Below are 22,334 nucleotides of genomic sequence, written 5' to 3'. Positions count from 1 at the left end.
ATTGTACATGCACATGCACTGTAATTTTTAATCCAGTTGTGGCAATATGTTTCAAAATACAATATATGGACAATCCATGATAAATAGCAATAAACAACATGGGCTGGTTTTCTTTTTAATTCTCAGCCTGTAGTTAAGTGGATGCCCTATGGGAATATAGGAGATATGACAGCCCCCATAATACGATTACCTACAGTACTGAACCACTTAAAAGTGATAGAAAAATGCTGCAGACATTTCTACTTATTAATTATCCACAAAAATTCAAGGCTGCTATCTGGAGAGATAGCAGGTACCTTACCTGATGATATATTTCTTTAAATCTTGCATTTCAAGCTATGGAGACCCAGATTCTGATACTTTATGTCACATGAACAGATGATGTGTGACTTAATATAACATGGCACAATGTACCCCAAGGCAATGCAATGCCGTGGAAATTTTACAAAGAGAAAAAGAAAATATGGAGGAGGATTTAGTGTTCAATATTGTTTTAGGGAAACAAATTAATTTTTTTCTGTAGTTATAATGTAGATATACTACATAAGAAGGCAACATTTCTTCAAAATATTGTATTAGTTCTCTATAGATATGTTACCTTGCATAAGGCCCAATTATCAAAGGATTTTTCTAGAAATCTAAAGAACTTGCATAGCAATAAATACGGACTCGTAAAATTATGTAAAATTGTACCATTCCTGAAATGGCCAATCCACTTTTAATAAATGACATTTAGAAGAAAAAATGATATAGATGAATTAAATTTGATGATGGATAAGTAGTGAGAAATCTTTGTAGTTCATAGTGACATTCTTATACAAACCTGAATTCGAAGTAGAAGTCTTCTGTTAGTCTGCTCTAATTTCTTCTGTCTGTGTTCTAATTCTCTAGCTCTCTGTTGTTCTTTTTGTAGCCACTTGATGTACTCCACTGATGCTTTTAAAATAGTTCCTTTGTTCCAGCGCATATCACTGCAGAATGTAGAGATAACCTTTTCACAATTGTGCATGTCAGCAGAATTCATAAGAACTTACAAAATCTTTTACATTAATATGAAATAATGATTTACATGACTATTATTCACTCTTAGATATTATTGCTTCTGAATGGAAATTTTAATAGAATAGTTAAGAAGCCCTTATATAGTAAAATTAATCCCAGAATGAAAATAAGTGTCAAAAGAAAGTAATAAAGTGACTTTTTGTGGGAGAGCTAAAATGCAATATCATGATTCTACCATTACAGTTTTTATATTTTTAGTGAAAATTGCTTTTATTATTAACTCTAAGATTAAAATCTCTGTGCAGTATTTCTGCATTAATGAACTAGGAAATATACATTACTGAGGACTTAAGCCTAAATTTTTAAAGATCATTTTAAATATACTACTCCTTTTACCTGACTTTCTAATGAGGTAGCTTTTATGCTTGTCGGGAAAAAAATGGTCTGGGCTGAATGCTGGTCCTCACTGATGGTGAAGCAGACAAATTATAGTTTAGCAATCACAATCAAACCCTTTGACCACACTTGAAACAATATATAGCTGGTTAAGCAGCACAAATAAAAATACATCCCAAATACTTCTTCTCCAAGTATCAGACTGACTGTGGGACTGATCAAACAAAGATCTTAAGCACATGTTTAATTGTAAGCACACAAGTAGTCCCATTAAAGTCAATGTGCTTAAAGTTAACATTGCACTCAAGGACTTTGTGGATGTGTGGCCTTGAAAAGAAAAAGGGGTTTATGAAGCATCCAGATTTTTTGATATAGTTCTAAATCTTATAATACAGGTATGGGTACAGCCTGCATGACAGATACAGAATGCAAGATTTTAGCAAATCTGTGTTACCAATTTCAGACAGAATGCCTGTAGGAGTCCATACAGAGGAAAGAACTCACATGGCTCCGGGTCCTGTATATGTAATAGCTGATTGTGACAGATATGATAATTTCCTGTAATATTCTGAACAAACCTTATTGAATTAAGTTTTAGGAGCTCATTGTATTAAATATGCAAATGATTACATATTATTGTGGGATTGTATGTAACATTTCTAGTAGGGAAACATGGCTAATGTAAACCCTGGGAAGTATTATGGCTTCCAAGGACTATTTGAAACAATGGACCAGACAAGTATGAACTTTTAAAGTGGAGTCTCCCACGAAATCTCTAAGAGGTGGTATATACTAATATACCTCTGGTTATGTAAGAACTCAGCCTTTTGAAGCATTGCCCAGCCCCTGAGATGGGGACCTTTGTCCGCTGATCGCCTGTTATATGAGGACAAGATCAGAGGCCCAATCCGTATACAGGAGTGGCTCATACATTCATGAGTGTGCTCGTTCTGAGCCAAAGTGGTTATGAACTTGTAACTTGTATGAACCACAGAAAACCCCCTTAGTGGGGTTTGAAGGACTGTTTCCTACCAGAACCCTTGCTGGAGTTGCAATGAGCTCTGATAAGCATGTGTGTAGGTTTCTTTATTGTTTAAAAATATTTTCTCTATAATGTTTTCACCTTAAGAATAAATGGCTTAATTAGGAAAATGTGTGTAGTACCTTATAACTATGGGCAATTACACTGATTAAAGCCTATGAGGAGAAAAGCAAAGCAGGCCTGCTCAGGCAGTCTGACTTGCTGGGGAATTCACAGAGCAGGCAAGAAACTGTGCCACCTGGAAATACCCTGGTCAGGAGGGAGTGAGATGCATGTCTCTTCCCAAGAGACATGACAGCCAGGGAGTCACAAGCCTGAGAGTGGGTGCCTTTGGTGTACCAGAGAGGGGCAGTACTAGTGCTGTTGCCATGATCTCTGACACTGATTGGATGTAGTCAATTCGGATCTGAAGGTGGGGTAAGAGGTAACCCCCATATAGGCTGCTTTGCAGGATCAGGGCCATTAATGTATACTCGTATATGCTCTGTAAATGGTGAAAATGAAATATAAATTTTAAAACAAATCAATAATCAGTTCCCATTGATTTTTGGACTGTAGGCACCAAAAGAGCACAGAATGAGACTTCTTTCGACTATTTCAGAGACAGCTTTGGAAAACTGTACTCACCCACTAACTTGTGGTGACTAAAATATCATTTATATTTTCTCTATTTTCAAGGAAAAAAGTGAGTGCCTAGATCTTGTGCCTGATTTGGTAAATTTTCAAATTTTGCAAAGTGATACCAAAATAAGAATACTTATAGCATATTTTTCAGAGAAATACATCCAAAATGGGATTTGCCAATCATCCTATCCACACAAGATCAGTCTCTCCTATAAAGGAACCAGAATAATACCATGTGACCACTCACAACCAACTGGCTCAGCTTGAAAATAAAGAATATAATGCTGCAAAATTAGGTGCCAAGATACTTCAATGTTCAACAAATTAGAAATGATTAAGATAGAGTCATCCTCACAGTGGAAAAATAATTCATACAAAACTCCAATATTTTTTGCAACAGTTTCACACAAGTGTTGTTATTCAAAAACAGGCAAATTTTGACAAAACAGTTTTTTCAGTGTATATTCCTCCTAGACATTAGAATAAATCATGTGTTATAGACTGTGTTTTGAACCCACTAATCAACAACTGGAAATCTTTTTTTTTTTTTTACAGTATAATGTTAGTAACCTTAATATCATGTTCTGAATATTATTTACATTTCCTAATTGTGCTGGCTGGACATTTCTACTGATATAATGGTGCTATTTTTATCTCTTTCTTTAAGTTAGATCTTCACTGAGAGTCTAATTGCTACATTCAGATTTACAATGGAAATAGTTAACTGCTATATGGCTCACAAGTGTTAAGGCACAAATGCTAGACAGTTCATAAGGTGACGTTAACAAACTTGAAGGGCTTGCCCACCAGTGTGAACTCTGATGAAAAGCTTGCAGTCTTTCTGATATCATTTTAGTAAAGAAATTTGAATCCTTGCTTTTAAGTCTGGAAGTTCTGGACTGAACGATTAGGTCACAATTTCTTAAGTGTGATATCCAACAAGCGTATTATTCAATACCTGATAGTAAGTACAAAATTCCTCCTAATTGGCAAATATATGGTGGGATGTCTTATGAAATAAGAGTATTCTAGCTAATCCTTCCAGTGCATGAAATAGAGACAGAAGTTCCCTCATATACTAGGACTTATGCAGGGAGGGAAAGGCATGCAACAGCAAAGGATTGGTTTTGGATCAGCTGGTGTATGACAGCGCCATCCATAGGCCCTTTGCTCCATCCATACTTATTTATGTCAGCAGCAGAGGAGAGATGATGAAAGAGCTTCTGTGCTGGCTCTACATCACAGAGGTTCCCCTTCCACTGATTTTCTTGGGACAGCTATGCCCACGTTAGCACCACCTTCTGCTGGCAGCGCAGCATAAGGCAGCCACCTCAGCTTGCGTAACAATTACCTGCAGTATGCCTAGCTCTAGTTAGTACTTGGCCTTCACTTCCTTGAGAGGTGAGTTCCTCAACATTAAGAGGAAAAAATCATAGAATCTGAAAAATATTGTCACTTAAAAAAAATAACATCAGTATAATTTAGCAATTCCCGTAACAATTTCCTGTTCTTCAAAACTTCAGAATTTGAAGTTGAAATGCAGTTAAAGTTAAGTGAAAAGTGACTGAAAGTGGCATTGTGGAATTCCATGTTTATTCCAGTAATTTCTATATCAACCTCGCTCAGTTTACAGAGAGAATTGTGATTTTCTAGCTACCAGTGCTGCAAACTCATCTGAGAATCTGCAAAGTCAAGCAGTTGATGTTCGTTGTTATTTATTTGATTGATTTTGTAAATAATATTTTAAAACAATGTTTAAAAACGGCTACATTTTAAATAATTCAGAATCATCAAATTGTGCATATAACTAGCCTGTAGACCTTCAGACCTTACTTGTTATTCTTGTCCTCTTTCCCCATTCTTTTCTATTGCTTGTCATACTAACGTAATGTCTTAAATTAGGCCCAAGTCTTGTAAATACTTACATATGTAACTCAAGACACAAGAGCAGGTCACTTAATCTCAATAAGCACTTGCAGGACTACGACCTCAGATTGTAAACTCTTCACAATAAGGACTGTGTCCAGGGCCAGCCCTAGACCTAATGGCACACCATGTGAGGAGCATCTTCAGTGCTCCCCTTCCATTTATTAAACTTCTGAATACCTTATTTTTATTACATATGTAATATATAGCCCATTTCACAATTTTGATACACCATTTGCATGCAAGGTTTTCCCTGTCATATAAGACAATAAATCTGCATGCTAGGATCTGTAAATCTTTATTTATTCATGCCATATATAAGCAAATAAAAAGATCGTTTCCTCTAAGTTTATAGAAACTTTTTAATTTTAAGAGTAACTGAAATGTACTAACATAAAGTAACTGAACTGTGCACCAACATTGGGTGGACCAGTATTAAATAGTGTTACAGTAGGTGACAGCCTTAGAAGGTTAACCCTAGTCCAGTGTTTCTCAAGTAAGTCTCTCGGCCCGTACGCGTCCAGCAGCTCCCATTTGCCTGGAGCAGTGAACCTCGTCCCGTGGGAGCCGCAATCAGCTGGACCTGCGGACGGGGCAGGTAAACAAGACGGCCTGGCCTGCCAGGGGCTTTCCCTACACAAGCGGCAACCTCAGTTTGAGAAACACTGCCCTAGTGTTTTAGTTCAAAAGGTCGCTTTTCTTGCCTTTGCCCGCACAAACTGAAGCACAGCGTCAGAGAGATCCAAAGACTAGCCAATGGAATTTTCAAGTGATAAAATAGCAAGCAATGTCAATATCTTGTTGACCATCATCGATCGAAGATAAGTTTTAATGAGCCTGAGCTTTGAAAAGCTGTGCTCATCACTCGTGGCTGTGACTGGCAGCATGAGCAGAATCCTCAAAGCTATCCACACAGTAGGAAAGGTGTCCTTCAGCTCTGCATCATGAATGAACTGGAGAACTTGGAGTGGAGAATGCTTCCCATGTCGCAAAATGTAACAGATGTTGTCTAATTCGACGTATAGGTGTTTATCATTGATGTCCGAACATTCCCCATGTGTCAGCGTCCAGTGAAGGTAGTACAATTATTCAAGAGTGTTTTCCTGTCCACCATCAGCTTACTAAGGTCATACAAAACCACCCAGGTCTTTTTGTGGTGCTTCATTTATCTGAACCTTTCTTCGATGGACACTCGAGTGGTGTCAACAAGTGAGCCAAAAAACTCCCTCTTCCTAGTTTCCCATCACCTCATCTCTGCCCTCATAGCCAAGCTGTCTCTTCTTCTGAGGAATACAAGTTTCCTTGAAGACACATTCAACTCCTAAGTTGTCTGCCATTTCTTTGGCAGCAGTGATGGTATCTTCAAATCCATTGTCTCTGTAGGCCACAACAAAAGCAAGGCAGCTTCTTATCAAAGTAGTAGCAGTCGCAATGTCCATCGGCTGAGTTCGTAATACCTTGCTTATAATGTTTACTTAGAACAGGAGATCATGGCAAACTATAATTGAGACCAGAAATTTGAAATCAGTGTTCTAGTTTGCCAGGCTGTGCATCTCATGTCAGATTCCGGCCTTGGCTTTACTTGACGGTGCCAATTCCATCAGGGCTTTGTAAACCTCTGTCGTTTGGTACCTCACTGGCCTTATGCTGACAATACAGCTCTCCCAGTGAGTGTCACTTAGTGGCTTCACAGTCAGATTTGTAACATTGTTCATGAGGATTTTCTATCTAATAGTTGATGCTGAAAACAGGAGATATATCCTTTGCTGTAATCTGAAGATACTGAATCTAAAGAAGACGACACTGCATCTGACACAACCAGGGTGAGGGAATGGCATCCAAAAGGCATGACGAAAGCTCTTGGATTCAGTGCAAGGGTCCTTGCCTGGACAACCCTGTTTCTTCCCTTCATTTTAGTGCCATTGTCATAGCCTTGGCTGCAGCAGTTCGAAGCTTTATTTTACTCTCATTCAAAATGTTCATAAATAGTTCTGTTATGCCTTTTCCAGTAGAGTCATCCACGGACTGGAAACAGATAAAGTGTTTTTACTTGGATACAGCCATCCTCATTGTCAACAAATCTTACTGTAAATGACATCTTTTCACTGTGACTAATGTCATGAGTGCATTCCATTATTATGGCATAGTACTTCGCTTTGCCAAGCTGCATCAATATGTTATCAAGCACCTTCCTTGCCATAAGGTCAATCAATTCATTTTGAATTGTTTTGCTGCAGTAATGGTCCATAGCTTTTTTTACAAACTACTTGACGTAGGTGCTCATGCATGACATTGTTGTATTTCCATGGAGTTCTACCAAATTGAGGAAATTACCATTATGTTAAGTGGACAACTCACCTGATGAGCCCCAGAAAGCCAAACTATTAGTAACTACTTCACTGTTCAAGTCTTAAAACACAAGTACACTTTCTCAATTACACAATAAAACAAGGTTCCCAATATCGCAGCTTGGCTTTCACTTCAGTTTGTTCTTATATCTCACTGACTGACTGGCAATACCCTATCCCTTATATACCTGCGAGGGCATGGCTGACAACATTCTAGGAGGTTTGAGGAAAATGTAGTTCTCAGAAAGTCTGGTAGGTTCCATGAGATTCTACAAAGATCCAGAATGTTCTAGGAGGTTAGTGAAAAATGAAACCGCATACAGAATACCTGAAACATTTACTTCAAACATTCTAATTTTCCCTTTTGTCACTAACAACGAAAACCAGCACCCCAAGCCCAGTGCTTCCCAAGCCCAGCACCCCAGACGGTCGCTTGGGTCACCTGCTCCTTAATCCAGCCCTACTGTGTCTTCCTATGTGTTAGTCCATCACAGTGAAACCCCAGTACTGCCCATGGCATCTATGTGCTACTGTAACAATAATCTGACCCCAGACTATTATATTATGTGTATGATTAAGATTTTGTCACTTTTATTTTTAGTAAAAGTTAGGCACAGGTTATGGGCAATAAACAAAAATTTACAGAAGCCTGTGATCTGTCCTTGACTTTTACTAAAAATAACGGTGACAAATTAGGGCTGACGGGGGGATGAAAACCCGAGCCCTCCTGCTGGAGGGAAGGAGGGGCAGGAGTCCAGTACCTGCCACTGCTGCGGCTCACGGCTCTGGGATAAGAAATATTCTTTCCATTTCTTCTTCAGTTTCACTGGAGATACCATGAGAGAGACAGTTAGTATTTTGGCACTTCCAGGTTCCAGCTGGAGCCTGGTTTAACCAATCAGAACTGGAACTTGGAAGTGCTGAGACACATGAAAGGGAAAATGGAAAAAATACATATATTTAAATGCACTGGTTTTGAATTTTCAGCAAAATATCAATGTTTGGTTGTGTTTTTATCCAGTTTTATTTTTAAATGATTTTACTTACCTGTTAATAGTTTTGCATTTTGAAAGTACCCATCACTTGGATATCTAAGCACTTAAAATTAAACTAAAAAGACAAAGTATTTTGTAACTTAATAGAGACAACATTCCCACCTCAAGTTTTCTCCCACTGATAAAGCCAAATTCAAAACATCTATTCCATTAAGCAACATAATCCATGCCACTAAGCATAAAATTAAACTAAAAAGAAGAAAAGGGATTTCAATGCAGTCAGAAGTGAGTCCCCCCTGAAGTTCAACTGGATCAAAACAAGTTCAGCAAAGACACAAGAAAATAAAAGTGAGATACAAACACTTCTAAGAAGCAAAATCTGCCCTGTAAAGGTAGATCATAGAATCATAGAAATGTAGGGCTGGAAGGGACCTCCAAAGGTGATCTAGTCCAGCCCTCTGCACTGACTCAGGACCAAGTAAACCTAGACCATTCCCTGAAGGTGTTTGTCTAACCTATTCTTAAACACCTTCAGTGATGAGGATTCCACAATCTGCTTTGGAAGCCTATTCCAGTGCTTAGCTATCCTTAGAGTTCAAAAGATTTTCCTAATGTCGAACCTAAATCTCCCTTGCAGCAGATTAAGCCCATTACTGCTTGTCCTACCTTCAGATGACATGAAGAACAATTGATCATAGTCCTCTGAATAACAGCCCTTAACATAGTTGAAGACTTATCAGCCCCCCCCCCCCCCCCCCCGCACACACACACACTCCTCCCAGTCTTCTTTTCTCAAGACTAAAACATGCCCAGTTGTTTTAACCTTTCCTCGCAGGGCAGATTTGCTAAACCTTTCATCATTTTTGTTGCTGTCCTTTGGACTCTCTCCAATATGTCCACATCTTTACTACAGCATGGTGCCCAGAACGGACGCAATACTCCAACTGATGCCTCACTAGTGCTGATTAGAATGAGACAATTACTTCCCATGTCTTACATATGACACTCCTGTTAATACACCCCAGAATATTAGCTTTTTTTGCAACTGCATCACACTGTTGGCTCATATTCAATTTGTGATCCACTGTAACCCCCAGATCCTTTTCAACAGTACTTCCACCAAGCCTGTTATTCCCAATTTTGTAGCTATGCATCTGTTTTTTTCCCTTTCTAAGTGTAGTACTTTGCACTTGTCTTTACTGAATTTCATCCTGTTGATTTCAGACCAGTCCTCCAATTTGTCAAGGTCATTTTGAATTCTAAATCTATCCTCCAAAATGCTAGCAATCCCACCCAGCTTGGTGTCATCCACAAATTTTATAAGGATACAATCCATTCTATTATCCAAGACATTAATGAAAACATTGACTAGTACCAGACCCAGGACAGACCCTTGCAGAACCCCTCTAGACATGTCCTCCTCATAAGAGGCCTCTATAAATATCCTTTTTGATCCTGATTTTGAATGTGATCTTCTCAAAGGAAGCCATCCAGGATAGGCATTCTAATCACTCTGCCTCAGTTGCAGTAGCATTGTTCTTCCAATGCTAAGGATGATTTGCTTCACTGTTATAGTCCAACTATCATCCAAGCTTTTCCCCTTGCAACCAAGTCCCCAGTGTCAGAAACATCTTTTAAAATTAGTAAATATGGTGACAATATTGATTTGAGGAAAGTTACAGACTGATAGTATAAAGCAGTGTGTTTTAAAGAAAGAGAGCTGACTGGGAGAAGAGGAAGGTGGATGGTAGGCAGAACAAGAGCCTCAATAGAGGGTGTAGGGAGTTGGTGACGTACCATGTCACGAAGCAGTAATTGATAGATGTGATGGGCTCAAGGCACAGGATAATTTGTCATTACAAATAAAGGGAACTTCATATACATTAATTCGTTGAAGCATTTTAATCTGACCAGACAGTAGTAAATTAGATTATGGCCTATATTTATATACATAATATATTATATTTGCTATATTTTCAAAAGTGATTGTGGATGCCTCAATTTTGGGATGCTTAACTAAATTGAGACACTTTAAAGGAGCCTGATTTTCAGAAAGTACTGAGCACATGCCCTCTGAAAATCAGGCCCTTTCAAAGTGCCTCAACTTGGGAACTTAAAAATGGAGGCACCCAAATCCATTGGTCATTTTGTGACTGTCACGTCGTTTAACCAGGCAAGTACCGAAAGAAAAAAAAAATGTGACATATTCATTATTTTTTCCCAAAAAACTGTAAAGCGACATCACCAAAATACAGGTGCATACTCTCTAGGCTTCACTGAGTGACATGAGTTTAAATCCATCATGTGTTTGTGGAAGCACCACAACAGATTTAAGGCCAATGTATGTGTTTTAACAGGAGATCAGTATAATGTATGAAATCAAAACAAGACTTGAATCCAAACCAAAATATTCAACCCAAACACCCCTACATACTTTTGAAAAATGTTGATTCATATCTGGAGTTTGCAGCTCTCGCCCATTTCTAATCACAGTTCAAGGCTTGCACTTCATAGCTGCAAACCAACAGTGCCATCCACTGTTTCTCAGAGTAATCTTTCCTCACAATTCTTTATTTAAATGGTCTAAAGTACTGTCCAATATAACACTAAAATTAAAACCAATATTACCAATACGTCTATACAGGACATCTGATGTGAACAAAATCTTCTTTGGGGGCTCAGGGGTGGTCTTACTTTGTCTGAATTGGTACACCCATCATTGTATTAGTAGCATCAACAACAACATGCCCATTTTATCCATTTTGGATTGAAGCCAGAGAACAAGCTGAGCTTGTGAAAATGTCATTCCCTAGAAAGGACTGTGACTGTGTTAACTTTCTCATTGGCGATTTCACTCAAAGTGGCTTGTCGTGCCACGCTTATACTTATGTAAGTCTCACACAGCTTTATTAGTATTATAAAAATCCTTAATTTAATAAAAAAAACTTCTTAGCCCTGAGGAAAAAAGGCTGAAGTGTCAACAGAAAATTTTATTCTGAGCATCACAAAGCCAAACTGACGAACAAATGAAACCCACAATATTTGTATAACCAATTATATCCAAGTCACAATCATACTGGTGCATACTCTTTAGGCTTGACTGAGTGACATGAAAAATCCAAAGCTAAAAGTCTAGGCTTTAAATAACTTACTGAATTGTTCTTGCTAATCCTGCAATAGGCTTTACTATGGTGTGTCTTCCCTCCTCCCATTTTGTTTACTGAAGAGTTTTGAAAGTTTCTATGTTAAAAGAGTGAAAGTCGACTCTTTTAACAGGCCACGCTGATTGCAAAGACTTTCCAAAAGCTAATCTTTAGATACTATCTATTAAACAGAACTGTTGACAACACAAACTATTTTCTTACAAATAAATTAAAAGGGATGATGAAAATATAAACATTAAGAGAATGCAGTAGGGTTTAGCAGCATAACATTTGAGTTACCGTACATTTATTTATACATTGGTATAAAAATTATAGCCATTTTTGTATCAATTCAAAGTACCTGATTTTCCCTCGCCTTTCAGCTTCTTTTTTCAGTGAATGTATTTTTTTATGAAAGGTGCCAAATCAACAGCCTTAGAGACTGAATTATTCTGTTTATCTAAAGAGCAGGTAGCAGCAGTGCACATGCTGCTTCATCCCATTAAAGGGACCATTTCGAGGGATGAGAAGGGAGTTAATTCTCCATTATCATTCTACCCAGGGCCTCGCTGGTGAGACTCCAAACAGGCATAGCAATTATTCCCAGATGTAATGGTAGTTTTTGTGGTGTGGAGACTTCTGTCTGAGGAAATGCAATAAGACCACCAACTCTTTTCATTACAGCCATCAGAGGTTAATGATTTTTGCTACCTATCTGACCAGCTGGGCTGGATTTGAACTAGTGACCTAGAAGGGAAAGTCTCTGTATCCTATTAGCCATTTTCATGGTTATCTTATTGCTCCTTCTCCTCTATATTTATACTATAGACATTATTATAGAAATGACTGTTGAACTCACGGATCATTAGATTTTGGAATAAGCGTGCCAAGCTCCTTGATTCGGTAATTAATATTATACCTTCTTCTTCTTTCAACTGTTTAAAAAAAAAAAAAAGAACAATTTACTATTTTCATTATGAAACATTCTTTGGAAAAGGCCTAATGAAACATTTTAATTAGTTAAAAACAGCAGACCAATATAAGGACCAGTGCAATAGATTCTGATTTACAATGATAGAATTAATCCTGTAGTTAGCTTAGAAATAATAAGTTACCGAATCAAATTCAAAACCTGTATAGCTCAACATCCCTTTGCCTACTTGTCTCAGGGTCTTAGTAATGTAGGTTTGCTTTGATTTTTAATGCAACTGACTTACCGCTGTGGTCCAAAAGGGAGCAAATTCATATTCCTCCACCCACAGGGGCAGTTCTCCCTGCAGGGGCATTACTTCAGGGCAGATGGGTTAAGGTTGCCACCATTTACTATGGCTGGGGTTCCATAGAAACCCCAGTATCACATGTACTAGGTGCCTGTGATTGTCCCCTGTCTACATCCATTCTCCTGCCTGTAATGGCCATTTCTGGTCCTCAAAGTAGCTGGTGCACTTGCCTCCACTGTGGGCCCACAATCCTAGGAATGAATTGGGCTCATCTTGCTTATAAAGTCATACTTAACTTTCCATTTCCCAAATTCTTCCTATGTAGGACTCAATCCTGAGAGCCATATATTTTTGCCATTGATTTCAATAGGAACATTATGGGATCCCACAGTCCTTAATCAGTAAAAAAACTCCCTTTATGGATTGTGACCAACAGCCCAACCAACTCTTGTTTCCTGGTAAGTGCTTCAGCTTCTCCCTTTGTGTTCACCTGCTGCAGACTGATAGCCATGTGAATCACTGGAAGAGGACATCTCTGACCATGCCCCTCAATAGAGACGAAGTAAAGGTTGCATTCCAGAAAGTTTTTACCCTTCAGCACCTCTCCTTAGTTATGTCTATAAAACTTACCCACACAACAGCAATCTTAAACCAAGATTTATCAGAAACAAAGAGAAGATGAAATGAAAACAAAACAAGCAGTTTGCTTAACATATCTAGATTTACACTACTCATAAGATGAGCTAGATAAGACATTCTCAGTTTAGTTACAGAGGGGAAAAAAAGAAAAGTAAACAGCTTTGATCCCTTAAAAACTCTCCCCTCTCTCTGACTACTCAGGTCCTTTCATCCTCATAGCATTGCGGTCCAGTAAGATATATGAGAGTCTCCCTCAATCAACAGTCTTGTCACCCTTTCTCCTTCTTCTTTCCCTCTCTCTCCCCTCACCAATCTAGGGAATCCACCCTTGCTTTCCAAACCACTTTTCTCCAGTTACCTACACAATGAAGGCGTGTCTACCCAATGGGGTAATATAATCTAGGGGGGTATGCTTTCTAAAGCACACTGTGTTGCACATTAATTGGTCCATGGACACACTAGTGGGGAGCACTAAAGTTACCCTAGTGCACTTTATTGTTTCAAACGACACTACATTAAAGTGCACTAGCGGGGTCTATGTGGGCTAATTAATGAGCAATACCTTAGTGAGCTTTAGAAAACACTCCTGAATAAAGCATGTTAGCCCACTGTGTAGACAAGCCAACGGTATGGTTCTGGGGATGCCTGCCACCTTCTAAGAGATGAGACTCTGAAAATGCACCTGGCCGCTTAAGCCAAGTATCTGGGTCAAAGCATCAGGCAACTTACACTCCCTCACCCTATTAATTCTTTTGAAACAATAAGAAGACAGACATAAATAGGATGTCTAGTCTACTGGTTAATAATTTTACCCAGGAAAGGGTGTATTCTCCCTTTTATGTGTTGCCAATGGGAGTGCACATTACTGAGGAAACTAGTTATATCATCAGCATGTCTGTATTATAAGGACAAGGAGATAGAGCATTTTGTTCCAAAGTGAACACATGGAATTTATTTTTGAGATACCTAAACAAAACACTGCATAAAGCTATCAACCACTACACCTTCCATTATGGCACCTGCTAAGAAGTGACTGTTGATTTGGTGTAGCATGAAACACCTAACAAGCTTCAACATTTATTTTAAAAACAAAGTTAAAAACCATAGGGACCCGTCCAAAATCTTACAGTTTCATATAGGTTAGAGTTGATTTCTGAGATCCAAACCTATCTCCATGATTTTGGTTCCAGAAATTTATGCGGCCTATTTTTCCAGTTCCTCTTCAGATGTACTTGCAAAATTTTGATCATAATTACAAAATGTGAACTTTAATTGCGCCTGGTATCTGAATGCTAGTGTAGTTCAAATCCTTTTCAGACCATCTCTAAAAAATATGATCCTCATAAAAGAGCTTACTTTAAAGAGTTATTTTTTAAATCACACCAGCAAAACCTTTATATTCAATACCTTAATATGTACAAGCAAACAGATAGTAGGGTTAGCCTCCAGATAGAGTCTAAGCTCTAAAGTGTACACACAAAACCAAAGCAATGTGAAACATGCCCCATGGCAGAATATTGTAGTCATGACATATAGCTAGGCTTCAACCCAGCCTCCAATATTGTGTACAATTAAATGCACCCTTCTCACCCACTGAGATGCCTAATTAGCTAATTTGCATGTGGTGATTATGGTCTAGCAGTCGGAGGGAGCAAACTAAGCAAAGACAAGATTTGGCACCCCTAATGTATGCTTGCTCCTCTCTTTCCTCCCTCTCATTAATCCAAACAACTCAGCAACACCTGGAGTTTCCTACCTGGGTCTTTTCCTCCTTCAGAAGGAACTCCATTTCTGGCCAATCATCTGAAATAGGCAGTGGCTGCTGCAGGGCTTCAAAAAGGATGCCACAGCCGCCATCAGAAAGATTTCCAGGGTGTGTTTGTAAGCCAAAGGCCCCATCCACAAACATCTGGGTGGAAACAAGGATACCTTCTGGAGGGCGGGGGGAGGCTAAGTGAGCAAAAATTACTCTACAGCAAGTGAAGAGTAGCTTGCATGGTGGGTGGGTGATACTACACTCCCAGTACCATGCCAGGAAGTATCCTGCTTAACCTACGTCAAAAGTTATCTGAGCAGATGGAGAGATAAGAACTCCTGAGATCTAATCCTAGTCTGATGCTGACCACAGAATTGGGAAGTCATTGAATAGTTGGGTCTCAGTTTCCTATTCTGTAAAATGGGGATAATAATACATACATAATTCACAGAAGTAAGGAAAGCAGTATGGTCTAGTGGACAGTGTATCACACTAGGAGTCGGCAGACCATGTTTCTCATTCCAGCTTTGTCACCAGCTCAGTGTGTGACCTTGGGCAAGTCACTTTATCTCTGTGTCCCCTCCCACTCTTTACCCGTCTTTGTTTGGACTGTAGGTTCTTTGAGGCTGGGACTATCTCTTGCTATTTATTTGTACAGCGCCTAGAAAAATGGAGCCTCAGTCTTGGTTGCCACCTTAAATCACTACTATTATATAATTTATTATACGTTTTTATTTATAACTATATGCTGTAAGAATTAATTCATGAAAATATGTAAAGTACATCAAAGGTTAAAAATGTTAAACAAGTGCATGGTATTATTTTATCATCTCAGGAAAGAAAGCAATGTATTTGTGGAGTTCTTTTGTGTCTTCCCTCCAGAAACAGATCCGTTCTGTTAGTTTTGGACAACAGCAGATAGCTGATAGGTGGCACACTCCATTTCTGTTCTCTCTGTACACAACATATAATGATATAGAAGTAGAACATATACTCACTGAGGTTGTGGTTGTCCTTTTTTTGCCTCTCCTTTGCCATTGCTCGTGTATCTGCTTATGACAGAAAGTAACATATATTAAAGCAGCCTTGGGTCATAGTTCTACTACTTTCTCCCTGCTACAGGTCCTCTTTTCATTAAGACAACATTTATAGGCAACAACTTTAGCATTTTTATCAATTCCCACATTACTAAAGAAGACTGCGCATTTGACCAGTATTGCATTTTCAAGTGCATCTGACAGGTTTCTTAAGACTTTATTGAACATGCAATTTAATTTAAAAAATTAGTGCTAAGAAAGAACATTACATTTAGTACTTTTTTCTCCAATTTGCTGTACTTTACAGTAGGAGGAACCCCCACCCCCAACCTTTACAATAAACTAATGTGAATCTGGATTTGTATATCCCATAATGCAAGAGTTAATCAGATGTCTAAGATATTCATATTGAACAAACTCACTGTTTCTTTTGAGTGACACTAATAAACTGTACATGGTTGTTAGCATTCTTCGGATTAACTGAATGTAACTTTTAAAGTCTTAATCCATTAATATAGATTCTCCTTGAATAGACTTATTGTAAGCTTTTAAAAGAGCCATTTGTTCAATCCTGGAACAAATTTAATGGGCAATAATTTATTTATGCTATTGATTAGGAGCCAAAATGTGGAAGAATCCTCTATGTTTCCTAAAATAATTAGGTTTACTAGAAGCATGATGTTCATAAAGATGACAGAGTACACATTGTTTCGGAGTTGCTAAAGTAGAGGACACAGTGTAAACATTTCCCTTGCTCTTTGCTCAACTCCTTAAAGGAAAGAGCATACACTTTTCAAATTCTTAAGCAAAAAATACTATGTATTTCACAAATATTTTATTGGTAAGGTTCACTGAACTTTTAAAACAAACATCACTGCCTCCTAAATTATTACATGCCAAAATCCCAGAGCTATATTACCTGTGATTTCCCTTTTTACTGGTAGAGAAGATGGGCAGGAAGCATTTGTAAGACCCATATTAGAAGGTGACAATCCTTGGTCCCTGTTGTATATATCCAAAATGCTACTGGACAGCTTAAGGAAACAAAGGAAAAAATAGGGGGGAAAATCACAATATGTTACAAGCTTAAAGGGTAAAAAGCATATGTAAATGCTAAGAGCAAAATTCTCTATCAGATGCATATTCATGTCTCATGTTCTTCAGTGTGAGCTGCATATATGCATCTAAAGCAGAATTTGCATTATCTTGTTTTAAATAAAATTAAAGGTTAAGGGTCAAAGCCTGCCATTGTTCCACATGCAGAACTTTGATAGAAGCCAATGTGAGTTTTGTATGTTGAGTGATGGCAGAATATGGCTCTTGGTGTCTGATTTTGAAATAATACTGTAGCCTATTTTCCAATAACAAGATTACTGCAGCTACACTTCAAACATGAGGTAAGTTGAAAGGGAAAAGAACTTTGCTGGTCTTTACCTAGTCCCCAGTGAAAATTTAACCACACCATTGAACTCAGAATTAGTATTTCAGATTGTTTATGCTTTAACAATATAAAGAGGTTAAGGCCCGATTGCATTTAAAATAGGAGTGAACAGAGCACTGAAGAACATGCTGTTGTGGCAAATCTTGCAAAGTGACAAGGATAGACCAGATATTCTAATGGCCTTGATTCAGCTCTACCATGTCTGGCTGTACATGATATTGTATTGTTCCTTCCTTTGTGAAATGTGATATGATACTTGAAAACAAAACAAAAAATGTGTTAAAAGGGAGTGAAGGTTGAAAGAGTGTTTCTATGGATTCCTGCTAGCACCCCAAGATATTAACTTTTCTTTGAATAATTCTAAAACCTTTTAAAATAAAACCCAGATCTGGAAATCTAGAAATGAACAGTTTAGACTCCAATCCCATATAATCAACCCTTCATCACTCACTATCCCTGCACCCGACTTACAATTAAACACTGTTGTGTGTCCATGTGAAAAAAAGCTGTGTACAAATGTGACTCAAGCCAGCCCCACAGACAATAAGACAGGGAAAACGAGAAGAAAAGATGCCGAGTATTGTATTCTGCCATTGTATGGCACACACAATTACTGTGCACAGCATTTCTCCACCCATGGCCAATGTACAACGAACTAGGGCTGGGGCTTTTGTCAGTCTGGTCCAAAAAAATTAAAAAAAGGTAGATGAAAAGAGCAAAACCAGTTTGTTTTAGTTGGGGGAAAGTAAACTGTCCTTAATATACAAAGTCTCTTTTAAACTGTGTAGACCTTCATTGTCCCAGTTCTTTCTTGCATCTTGATCATGGGATTGGGCTGGGAAAACACTTCCAGTTCTTCTACCTCTTTCCCTCAGGATGTCTCCTCTAGATTTCCCTTGCCTTCCCTTTACGTTCCTAAGCCCCTAATTAACTATTTCTGTACCTTCCCTAGGGTTGGGCACGTACCTCACTGCAAGATGCTTGGGACTAAGGTACTATGGTAAAGATTTGCTTAATGCTTATCTGTCCCATGCTAGTGTTACTATATTCTTTCGTGAGTCATTTTATGTATCTAATTACAAAGAAGCTTTATCTTCTAGGGGGAGGAAATCTCTTTAATTTTAAAGATTTTCCACTTGAGTGTCCAGTTCACTGCAAATGCTCCTAATAACCAGTGGTAGAATGAATCTACCATTGCACATGTTGCACACATACAAATAATACCACCTGTGTACTTCAAAGCGCCTTATCAGAAGACTAACACTTCAGAGCACTGAACGTTCCTAAACACAGTTAGAAATCACCACGCCAAATCACTTTTGAAAATCCGCTTAAATATTTGATCTCTCAATGCAAATAAATTTTAAAGAATGTTCGGAATTCACTTGAGTATTACTCAAGAACAAGCTACATTTAATATGTAGGATTTGAAAGCTAAGCACATTCCCATCTTAAGCACCTTTATTTCATTCCTGAGTAGTGAACCAAAGAATACTGAAGTATTTATTATAGTTTTAAGTTTGCAATGTCTGTGTTGCAGTCATACTATAACTGAACTATGACAGTGGATTTTGTATCAGCTCCAGGTGTATATTTAGGGACTCCTCTGAATTACATTACTGTAAATTAATGCAGAATTTGGCCTCCTGACACTAGATTAAATCAATAACTTCCAACAGCCTAATCCAAAATCTTCCAAATGGGAATGTTACCATTCACTTCAATGGGCTTTGGATCGGGCCCTTATTGGGATTAGTCTTATTGTTTTAGTGAAATGACGGGGAGAAAATAACTATTAATAAAATAATAGTTTTCTTACATACAAATAGTCCAACAAATGAGATTTGTTCAAATAACTGCAGTAAAATTCTCATACACCTATGCATACATATTCAAAACCAGGTATTAATATCGTAGTAATGGAAATACATTATAATTTGTAATGTTATGTAACAGAGTGCTGAGGGCTAGCACCAAGCCAGCACTCTGCTCACCATTGGTACTGATTAGGTTCTCCTGGAGAAGGCCTAATTAGAAGAGATGCACCAGATTACCAGGCCAGATTGGGAATAGTCAATAAACCAATTAGCCCCTCTAACAGGGAAGCTATATAAAAGGTTACAGGAAGGAGTGCTCAGATGGAAAAGAGAAAGAGAGGAACAGAAGGCTAGGAAAGCCTGGCAATGGGAGGGTGGAGGGCAGGGGGTTCCTCTGAGTAGAAACACCTTAACCCCCTCCCCTTTTGGAGACTGGGTCAGGAAGTTGAGATACAGTGTGTAAGTGTGAAGACAATGCTATGTATTTGTAGAGGGATTAAAACTCTGTAAATAAACTACACAGTGGTGTTTACAAGCAAGAAGATCTCAGTGTAGTGTGTTCATGGAAGAGGTAGGGGTGCACCATGCTGCCCTGTCACAACCTGGAGGCTTGTCTGGGATTGTGCCTGTATCTGTGTGGACTGGAAACCTGTAGAAGACCTGTAGAAGACACTGAAGGCCTTCCAACAATTGCACCATACAGAGAAATAGTCCTTGCTTGCCTGGTAGGCAGAGCAGCAAAAAAGCCGTCAGGAATTTATATGGGAGCAAATCCAGGTTCAGCAACAATTCCTGCAAAGTTTAAATTGCTGAGTCCTACCATGGAAAAGAGAAACTAGGCACAGGGCATATGACTCGATAAGATGGAACAGGCAGACTACCCTGATGCATTTTTGATTACTTTTGAAAGGGTGACAGTGGGAGCCAGAACAATGTGGGACTTCTGGCTAGCAGCCTATTTAACTGAGGAAGCACAGGCAGAATATACGGGTTTCGGTGATGAGCATCCAAGAGACTATAACGTGGTTAAAGCCATCTTGGATCTGGTGGGCCAGTCCGCAGATAAATATTGCAAGAAATGTAGTGTGGCAAGAGTAGTAGATGGAAACAGAGGTCCAGGAGCCAGAGGGGCAAGTATGATCGCCCATCACCAAAGAAGGTGTAAATGGGGGTGGGAGGAGAGAACAGCTCAACAGGCTGCCCTTGGTTTGATGACCACAGGCAGAGAAAGAATTATGGGGAGAACCCCCACCCACCAAATGTGATTTTTGTGAGTGCAGAATGGATAGCCCCTGTAATAGGATCCAAGATGAAGACTCTGAGGGGCAAGGAGGGGCAGATGCCTGGTAGAACCCCCATTAAAGGGGGAAAAAAGTAATGTTAGGGGGAAGAAACTAATGCTAATTAGGTTGCCCTGGAGAAGGCCTAATTGGGCAGAGGTGTACCTAATTACCAGGCCACATTGGAGTTAGAGAGTCAATGAGCCAATTAGCCCATTGACAGGGAAATTGTGTAAAAGGGCATAGCAAGGAGTGCTCAGAGGAAAGGAGAAGGAGAGAAACAGAAGGCTAGGAGAGCCTGATAAAGGAGTTCCTCTGAGCAGAGACACGTTGACCCCTTTTGGGGAAAGTTGAGATATAGTCTGTTAAGGTATTGTGGCACTGCTATGTATTGGGGAGGAATTAAAACACTATATATAAACAATACGGTGGTGTTTACAAGCAAGAATGTCTCAGTGTGGTCTGTGTTCATGGAAGAGGCAGGAGTGCAGCATGCTGCCCCATCACAGATACCAGTGCCATTAAATAAGAATGTGTAGATGACAAAGAATGGGATGGATGATATGAACAGATGACTTAAATTGAAGAACACATCTAAAACTCAAGAGTTAAGCCATCTGTCATATAGATATAATCAAATCTCCACCATCTAATCACAAAGGCATGAGTTATAATGACAAGGTCCAACTCTGAGAAAAAAGATCACAGGCATCTAACTAGATGCTGATGAAAAATGATGCATTAACCATGAATTGCACATGAGAGCCCAAGAGCAGATGGGGGTTCAAAAGTACCTCTGCAGTGACAATCACCTCAACAAAGGGTGGACAAACTCCCTGAGGGCATGCCTATACTACAAAATTAAGTTGACCTAACTTATGTCAGCATACAGCTGCACAGAAATTACATCACTTGTACATGTCTACACTTTGCTCCTTTTATAGATGGCACACGTCCTCACCAGGACTGCTTGCACAGATTGAATTGTCAGTGTGGGGCTTTGTGGAACAGCTTCTGAAAGCCAGCAAGAAGTCGATGTAAGCAACACAGTGTCTACACTGACACTACGTCGACTTAACTACATTGACATTGACTCCATAGCTCTCATGGAGCTGGAGTTATTAAGTTGGTGTAGTGTGTGAATTACATCGGTTGGAGTGAAATTTTAGTGTAGACATTTACATAGTTAGAGTGACATAAGCTGTCTTACATCAACCTAACTCTGTAGTGTAGACCAGGCCTGAGTCTCCACTACTGATATAAAAGGCCCAGAATCATTTCCCAACCCACTAACATCACCTTTGTCTCACAGAGATTAAACTTCAGACAGTTTTTCTCTCCTCTATGTTCCATTCTCAATGAAGCACTGGGAAAGCAAAGCCACCACCCTATTTGTATGTGATAAAAATGAGATACAGAGCTGCATGTCATCCACAGACTGATGGCAGTGCAGTCCAAATAATCTCCCCATCTCCCCAAAGGCTTCATGTTGGTGTTAAAAAGGAGTGTCTAAAAGAAGTCTTGTGGAGAAACACCTTGGGAAGATGAACAGTTGCCCCAAATCGCCCTCTAAAACCACTTTGAAAGATAACAACAAAGCCGTTAAAGAGAGAGACCACTGAAATCTGGTCCCCATTGAAGTCAGTGGCAAAATTTCTATTGACTTTA

At 38.9% G+C, this 22,334-nt stretch overlaps 1 protein-coding gene across 2 annotated transcripts in view; it reads right to left on the bottom strand.

The window, feature by feature from the left end:
* The window catches only part of TFEC (transcription factor EC), a 205,736-nt gene that overhangs the window by 5,114 nt on the left and 178,288 nt on the right, over positions 1 to 22,334 (bottom strand). Inside the window, exons 5-8 of one of the 2 annotated variants that reach the window (XM_054023771.1) lie at positions 17,048 to 17,162; positions 16,090 to 16,143; positions 12,336 to 12,411; positions 824 to 971 (exon numbers count right to left, since the gene is read on the bottom strand). In XM_054023771.1, coding sequence (XP_053879746.1) covers positions 824 to 971; positions 12,336 to 12,411; positions 16,090 to 16,143; positions 17,048 to 17,162 — 393 coding nt within the window. The remainder of the gene's footprint in view (positions 1 to 823; positions 972 to 12,335; positions 12,412 to 16,089; positions 16,144 to 17,047; positions 17,163 to 22,334) is intronic. The other variant, XM_054023780.1, reaches the window with a different exon arrangement.

The sequence above is a fragment of the Malaclemys terrapin genome, chromosome 1 (genome assembly GCF_027887155.1).
Source record: "Malaclemys terrapin pileata isolate rMalTer1 chromosome 1, rMalTer1.hap1, whole genome shotgun sequence".
Taxonomy (NCBI): Eukaryota; Metazoa; Chordata; order Testudines; family Emydidae; genus Malaclemys; species Malaclemys terrapin.
Note: the sequence above shows the minus strand (reverse complement) of the source record. Positions and strands in the feature narration are given on the sequence as shown.